The 8,640-nt window shown below is 39.1% G+C and overlaps 1 protein-coding gene across 6 annotated transcripts in view; it reads left to right on the plus strand.

Annotated features, from left to right (window-relative positions):
- Positions 1–8,640, plus strand: part of VTI1A (vesicle transport through interaction with t-SNAREs 1A) — a 313,354-nt gene that overhangs the window by 172,328 nt on the left and 132,386 nt on the right. For 4 of the 6 annotated variants that reach the window (XR_001512316.1, XM_006778717.2, XM_015557989.1 and 1 more), the window contains 2 exons: positions 5,818–5,888; positions 6,874–6,935. Coding sequence is in view for 5 of the 6 variants with exons in the window: in XM_006778717.2 (XP_006778780.1) it covers positions 5,818–5,888; positions 6,874–6,935 (133 nt within the window). In the remaining variant the exon portion in view is untranslated. Of the gene's footprint in view, positions 1–5,817; positions 5,889–6,873; positions 6,947–8,640 lie in introns of all 6 variants that reach the window. The other 2 variants (XM_006778719.2, XM_006778720.2) reach the window with 1 other exon arrangement.

An 8,640-nucleotide genomic window follows, 5' to 3' on the forward strand; every position in this document is an offset into this window, starting at 1 on the left:
ACCCAACTGTGACTTCCGAATAAGGAGATAATTAGAATGTTGTACATTCAGTGATAGAAATGTGTACAGTTCACAGCTCTGCCTGGAATAGTTTCTCAAAAGGCTTTCTAATTACTTTCTAGGCACTTGTCAATAGTGTACGGCACTTTTTGTTTTGTTTTCAGAATGAGTGACTCATTCAACCCGGGGATCTGGACGATGCTGTTCATGTCTCCCTTGTCTGTTAAGTAAATGCGTGTTTGGTACATTCCACAAGTGAGCCTTTGGGATGTGTTTTGACAGTTTTGCCCATTCAGGTTGTCTGCCACTTCATCTCCTGACTTTTACACTGAATTGTGAAAAGGGAATGTCTTTCCTGGGGCTCTGGTCTCGTTTCATAGAATAGAGCTGATTCATTCTCATTTTTGAATGGAACTGTAATTAACATGGTTCCTTTTGTTTAACAACCTCAATTTACATAGTACCTGCTCATGCCCGAGCATCATTATTGATAGCACAGCTTCCTTGACTGATGTCTGAGGGCTCTGGGAATAGTGTTTATTAATTATCTGCAGCAAACCGAGTAACTAAGGGGAGGTTCTGCTGCTATGACTTTGATGAAAGTGGTGCTGTTGCTTTTTTTAATTGCTTAATGATAGATTTGATCATCTTAAAGCAAAATAGAATATGTACTCACCTGCTAAGAGGTAGTGTTAAATCATAATTTCTTTAAAAAAATAAAGAAACCTGTACCTTGGGTACTTTTTTTGCTATACTAACATTTCTACTAAGAATGCATAAGTTTACCTTCAGTTTATATGAATGTATAATTTCCTAGAATAGTGTCCTCATCAAAGTGCTTGTAAATATTTTATACTCCGTAGTTAATGCAGACATCGCAGAGGCCAAGCAGGCTACTGCATGAAGCAGTCAGTCCACACTGTAGATTTGGATAAGCTGGAGAGTATGTAACCTACTTAAAAGCATTGAAGTTTGAGTTGGTTGTTGTTTTAACATTGGGCAGGGGAAGGGGAGACAAGGAATGGGAAGACATTTGTGGGCTTCATTTGGCTCTTTGTGCTATATAGTTTGCTTAATGCTCTATAGAGAAAAGGAGACAGTAAGATTTTACTATATAGAGCTGTTGAATCCTAACATTCCAGGGACAGAAGGGGCACTAAAGATTCTCTAAACTGAGACCCAGAGAAAGGAAGTGTTTTTTACCTAAATTAATCTCCAAATGACTACTTCTTTATTTCTTCTAAGTGGGTCTTAAAGACAGGGGGATTTGGAGATCTTTCTAAAGAGGGTATTTCTGTGTTTTTCCAATACAGTGACCATTACCACATGTACTTATTGAGTACTTGAAACGTGTCTAGTGCTATGGAGGAACTGAATTTTAAGTTTTATTTCATTTTAATTCATTTAAATAGCCCCACGTGGCCAATAGGTACCCTATTGGACAGAGAATCTCAGGTATTACAGTTTTCATTCCTTATCACAGTCTACCTGGAAGAAACATGAGCATCAGTCAATTTTACCTTCTCATAGAGAATATTTTAAACTGCTCATCTCCAAAATACAAGTTCAGTAATATTTTTTATGTTCATTCAGGTCAGTCTCATGGTGGTTCAGGTAGCGTGATTATTTTATGAATGGAGAGCAATGATGCTTTCAGTGGTACAAACTCCTCGAGTAAATCCAATCTTAGGCCAGCCCTTCAGGACATTATCTTGCTAGACTTGTGGTTCCCTGCTAATTGCTTCATTCTTTTATGGAGCAGGAAAGTGCTGAATGCCTGTTGCATACTCTCCTCCCCCCAATATATTGGAAAAGAGAGGAAATGTTAGCCAAAACCCATTTTGCAGTTTGTGACCCAATAAAAAGGGCCACGGATCAAGGATATGATTCATTCTGGGCCATTGTGAAAACAAAGGCTCGCTTTATAAACTGGAATGCTGTGCTCCCAGGATGGTTCTGAGCACCCCTGTGGGAAGGACAGAGAAGTGCAGGAAGGAACTTTTCTCCCCATGAATCCATTCATCATGCTCACGCTGACATGGAGAATTCCAGCTTGCAGCATCGGTTTTGATTTTCTCTTATGCTTCCTGTGGTTTCTGACTCTCAGGACGATCCTCACACAGTCAACGGTGGAGTATTTCTACAATTTATAATTTCTCAAATTATTTCAATAAAGGGAATATGGCTATTCCCATTCTAAAGGTACTTTGAAAGTTTGAAACTGAAAACTCTAGACGCGGGTATTGCATCTGCATTGGTGTAGGCTTGTGAGCTTGTGTTCTTCATTGGTGTCTTGGTGAATGCTTGCGTCTTAAGTTAAATTATTCAAGAAAAGTAAACCTAACAATGTTAGTAATTTTTAAATAAAATAATCCCTAAATGTCTAATACTATTTTGACCAAGGACAATCTATTTTTAAAAGATCCCCTCTACGTTGTTTGTTTTCTTTTGGTTTGATTGGGATAGGGAAACACCTAATGGGGAAAAAATCTTACATAACTTTCTTTGAAACTTTTTTTTTATTATTCTACAAGAGTAAGCATTTCTAATATGTTTGGCCTGGAATGTTCTTTGTTGGAATATTACAATTGAAGGTAGCAAGTAAGAAGTAAAAAAATAATTGTGTCCAACAAATGTCTGTTTGTGTGTTAAGACCAGGACTTGTACATCCTGGCCAATATCTCTTCCCTTCCCAGACAGGGTTAATACTTAGGATGCTGAGATGTTCCCCAGGAGGCAAAGAGATCGAGGGAGGGATTTATGCCTCCTGAAAAGGCCTGGGCTCTTTGCTCTTGTTCCACTGATTTCTTAGGTGTCAGACTATAGATCCACTCAGACTGGAGTTTTTCCCCTGCGAACCTGATAGAACTGTGGATCTATTAGCTGCCTAACAATATGGTCTTCTCCAGTGCCACACTGGATATGCTTGAAGAGAAGGAATAGATCACAAACCTTTATATACTCCATTTTTCACTGTATTTCATTTTCCTCGTTGCTTGGTTTATTCCACAAATACTTACTGGGAACATTATGCTGGTGAAACACAAGGGTAATAATAATAATAAAGTAGGAGTAATAATCTCCTACTTCCTATTCATTTGAAATTATATATTATAATACCATCAATGTTGATAGAAAAGATTATATAAATAGTATTTCACTGAAATAATTCCAGTATTGAGGGTGTTCATCGATATCAGGGATTCTAAGTTAAAGATAAATTAAAATTGCTATGTTGCCCAGTCAGTGTGGCTCAGTGTTTGAGGTCACAGTTCAATTCCCGGTCAGGGCACATGCCCGGATTTCGGGCTCCTTCCCTAGGAGGGGTGTGCAGGAGGCAACCGATCAATCATTCTCTCTCATCATTGATATTTCTCTCTATATATCCCTCTCCCTTTCTCTCTGAAATCAATAAAAATATTTTTTAAAATGTTATATTATGTTGATTAAAGGAATTCAATGTAACAGTAGTTTCTAGTAGTTCAAAATTCAATATTTTAGCTGCTAATGCATAAAAAGAAAAAATTCAACCCTAGTTGTTTCCTCCTTCTCAACTACCAGTGTCATCTTCCAACTTTTGTGATGCCTCCCCTGGGAACTACATATCTTATCCAATTTTACTTTCAGGATAAATTGCATGGAGGTAATAATAGAAAGCTAATGTCAGTCTGAGAGGAGATATTATAATGGGAAAGTACTCCACTGGAAAGAATTTTCAGAGTTTTATAGGTATCAAAAATATACTTATGTTATTGTACTTAACCCTTCTTACTACTTGGAGTTTCTATGTGAAAGGAATTTACAGTACATTCCTTTTTCTGATATGCCGTGAAATGCAAACTCTAATATAAGACTTGCCCTTTAACTGCTAAATCTTCACCACTGGCCTGGAAGTTCCTGCAGTGCAAGAGCTTGTGTTTACTGGCCATGTCCTCAACATCTAATCTGGCACAGAGTTCTGGACTCCTGGATTATTCGTTGAGTGCATTGATTTTGTGACTGCACAATTACATGTATGTATATGGTACCTTATAGCTTTCAAAGCATTTTCACTTAGGTTATAAGTGAACCCTAGTTGTTTCCTCTATAACAATAATTCTACGAGAAAGGTAGGACAGATGTTTTAATCAATGAATAAAATTTCAGTTCAAGTGGGTTGTAGCAGACCCAAGATAGGAGGAGGTCAAGGTCATAATAGTCCATTGGGTTTTTTTATTCAATTATTATCATTCAACAAATAGTTATTATTATAGACCTGTCACTATGCTAAATTTTTTAACTGGATTATCTTACTTACCCCTTGCAACAACCCCATGATACAGAACTATTTTTATCCCCATTTTAGAGATGAAGAAAATGAGGCACAACAAAGTTAGGTGACTTGTGCAAGGCAACACAGCTAGTGTCAGCACTGGGATTTAGGCTCCAGCAGTGAGGCCACTGCCTAAGCTCTCAATATGGCTAAACGGTTTTAGGGTGACCCTCTAAAAAGTATGGCAGTATGCACACATAAATCAAATAATTACCGTGGCAGTTTCTTAATGCCTTTATTAAATTAATTGTTGTTATAATAAATGCACTTTGAACGTCTCTGTAAGTTTATTAGCCAGAGATTATTGTTATAGGTTATAGATAAAAAGACAATACAAGATAAAAAGAAAAGAAATTTAGAATAAAGTAGTCACACAAGTTGCCAAGACTAGAAGAGAGGCAGATTATCATTCTTCTGTGATAGAATAAGGTGCCTCTCAAGTGACGGAGAATGAGTCTGAGAAAAATATATTCAAGGCAACTGAATATGTGTCAGGTCTCGTAAAAGATGCTGCAGTCAGAAAAGAGCCTACCACCGCCACCAAATGGGATGATCACAGCAGGGGGAAACCTCATTGGAACTCAGCAGTGTGGCTTTTTTAAAAAAATATATTTTATTGATTTTTTACAGAGAGGAAGGGAGAGGAATAGAGAGTTAGAAACATCAATGAGAGAGAAACATCGATCAGCTACCTCCTGCACACTCCCCACTGGGGATGTGCCCGCAAACAAGGTACATGCCCTTGACTGGAATCAAACCTGGGACCCTTGAGTCGGCGGGCTGATGCTCTATCCACTGAGCCAAACCGGTTATGGCAGCAGTGTGGCTTTTTAATGAAGATTCCTACCTGCCTATTACCGTATAAATGTCTGGACTTCTGTCTCCAACTTGATCTCTCTTCAGCTACTTATTAATGAATGCACCTCACCCTATCTCAACTATCCAGGGTAGCTGAAAACACACTAAACTTTAAGAGAGCAGAAGCCTAGAGAGAGTTCTACTACCAATAAGCTGCAGTAATTGAGGGTATGAGGACTATTTATGTGGGACGAATATGTTAAAATCAACATTGTTTTAAAGGGAGTCTCATTTACATATGCAAAACAGGGCAATAATGAAGGAGGAAGGGTAGACTAGAACCACTAACATTATTTATAGCCTGTGAAAACCAAAGGCTAAATGTCACGATGATAACAGAGAGACCATTGGACCTGGACTGCCCATCTTGGCAAGTAATATGCTGAGGTGGCCTTGGGCAAGTCTTGTCACCTCTAAATCGTCATTGCCATGGTGGTCATGTTCTGTAGGTTGAATTTTAAATCACATCTCATCATATTTACGATAAATAGGTAAATTCATCACATGCTTTTTAAATGTTTTTCAACTACATGAATAAATATGTGTCTGGTGTGTCATATAAACTTATTTAACATTTTGGTACTTCTGCTGAAAGTTATTCTCACACCCAAAGTCATCTTTCCTTACTCAGATTTTCTCTTTCATAGAGCAAATTGGCCAAGAGATGTTGGAAAACCTCAGTCACGACAGAGAAAAGATACAGAGAGCACGTGAAAGAGTAAGTAGAAGTGATACCATCTTTTCACAAATTCAATAAATGATAAGACATGAAACTAAGGGTCTTTGTGACAGTCACAATCACATAGATGTAAGTATATATGAAAACTAGAAGCCCAGTGCACGGATTCGTGCACCAGTGGGGTCCCTCGGCCTGGCCTGTGCGCTCTTGCAATCCGGGACCCCTCATGGGATGTCGGAGAGCTGGTTTCGGCTTGATCCCCGCAGACCAGGCTGAGGGACCCCACCGGTGCATGGGGCCTCTAGATCTTTGATTATTCTCTTCCCACCCCCGCCCCCTTCCCTCTGAGATTCATCAGTCTGTTCCATGTTTCCATGCCTGTGGTTTCCGCTCCTACCTTGAGCGTCTGCCCCCTGCTGGTCAGTGCGCATCATAGTTACCGGACGGTCACTTAGGCTTTTCTTCATATAGATGGCTAGGAGGATGGAGGGATGAAGGATAGAAGGCGAAACAGAAGAGTGTGGGATCTAGAAAAAATAAGTTGCCTCTTCATGTCCCCATCCTGAAATGCTCCCACAGCGACATTTTATTTAGCTCTATTGGTGAAAAGGTCATTGAGGGAGACTTTGAAGTATATCAGGTTTTGGAGTGAAATCTAAAAACATTGGTCTCATCCTTCCTCAAGTCACTCTGCTTCCATTTATAGTACCAGAACTTTGCACATTCACAAATAGGAAAACTAATAAATTACCGATATATATCAAACTTTGTCAGCCTTTGAGACATTTGCTTTTATATCCAGTTCAAGTATCCAGTTTAAAGCTCCTGGGATTATCAATCTCATGTAGTTTTCTAAATCTAAGAATTTCCAGAGATGGAACATGTGTCAAAAATGTATTTCAGTGCATTTTTTATGAATTAGATTTTCTATCGTGAAAGAAAATTATTGTTTGCCAGTGCACTTTAAAAAATAATCCAATAGCCTTCAGTTTTGTTTTATTTTAATGCGCTCTTCTTCTCCTAGCTTCGGGAAACAGACGCTAACTTGGGGAAAAGCTCCAGGGTCCTGACGGGGATGTTGCGAAGGTAAGAGCAAGGTAGGGACCCAACTTTCTCTCTCTCCCTTTTTTTAACTGTGTTTCTCCTCTTATTGCAACCGGGCATTTTTCAAGCATGCAGGCTTCTGCTCTCAGTACCCTGTGTCGAGACCCTTTTGAAATGCCAGAGCACTGATATTAACTCTTGTTTGGACAGGGACACGTTCTGCGCACCTTAGATTAGAGAGAAGGTTTGAGCTAGAGGGGTTACCTCAAGCTATGGGAAAAAATTAGGGTTAGACATGAAGTATTTTTTCATAGCCTGAGGAAGGCCCCATGGCAGGAGCTGCGTGATTTTATTTTCTATTCCGGTAGTCTCTTTCTTAGAGAGGGAATGCAGGCCTGCAGTATCGGGAGCACCCCTGGTATTAGCTCTGTGCCATTGCCTTTGTTTTTATTTCTTTTTAAGTGATGCTATTTGGGGCAATATCTCGATTTTATGTATACTTCAAGATGGTTTTTATAATTTAAAGCAATCTGGATAATCTGAATTCACATGTGTGAGCAAACAAATGTTAATGTTTTATATGTGTAATTAAACTTTGATGGAACATACTTGGGAGAGCTTGGAAAGAAATGAATGAGTGCAGGTAATTAATTTTGTTTCCATTGGTCTGAAAATTGGAGCCATTTTTCCTTTGGTATATTCAGCATGTAATTATTTTACATTCAGAGTCTAACAAATAAGAGCATTATGAAGCATAACCTTCCATTTGGAGCTGTGGATAGAAATGTGAGGGGGGAGGGGGGAGGTTGAGAATTGCCTCTAGAATAGCTTAATTGGAATTTAAAGAAGAGAATCATTTTTCTCATTGATATTGTAGAGACAACTGTTTGAAAATAAGTCTTCTCTGATCGTGTGTCAATAGATAATAATTTGCTGAAAGTATGTTTGCTGGGTTAGAGATTGATCGCGTAAGAACCAATCAAAGGTGGGGTTGCTGAGTCTCCAAGGCCGGAGTGATTTCTCTATCAGGCTGATCAGCAGGGAGTCTCAAGCTCTGGGCACTTTCAGCCAGTGTTGACCCAACTCCACACGCCCCTCCTTTTCCTGCACATATCGTTGTGATTCAGGACCATAAACCACCCAATTCTCTGATTAAGAGTAATACATAAATGACCTAGAAAAATTCAAAATCCACCGAGAAGTGGCTAGTGAAAGGAATGCTTCAGTGCCTGTAGACAATAAGAAAGAAAAAAAGGGAACACCCTCCCTGGCTTCCCTGGGAGGCCCCGCCATGTGAGCTGTAACGAGCATTCTGCATATGTCTCCATTTCGTCAAATCTCATTAAAGAGTCCTCCTCTTCATGTCAATGGAGCTGTCTAGGAATCATTCATCATTTTTAGTGTAAAAAAAAATCATGTGGTTATTTAAATAATATCATATTAATGTTAAAGTTCAGCTGTCATTTAATGGTATGGCTTAATCAGATGTAGCATTTAGGAAAAATAGTTTATTCGGGCCGTCCATGGCTTTCAGGTTGGCAGATTCAAATCAGGATTTATGAGTTTCTAAACCAGTATATTTTTGTCCGTGTTTCTGCTTGATGTACCTCACCCTTCTGTGCAGGGCACCACCGACAGTTATTTCAACAAATAAAGCATCTCCTCGTATTGCGTTTGAATAAATTTGCAAATCATTTAGAGAGGGTGAAGCACAAACAACTTCTGCAACCTCTGACGGGGCTTTCTG

The sequence above is a fragment of the Myotis davidii genome, unplaced genomic scaffold (genome assembly GCF_000327345.1).
Source record: "Myotis davidii unplaced genomic scaffold, ASM32734v1 scaffold107, whole genome shotgun sequence".
NCBI lineage: Eukaryota > Metazoa > Chordata > Mammalia > Chiroptera > Vespertilionidae > Myotis > Myotis davidii.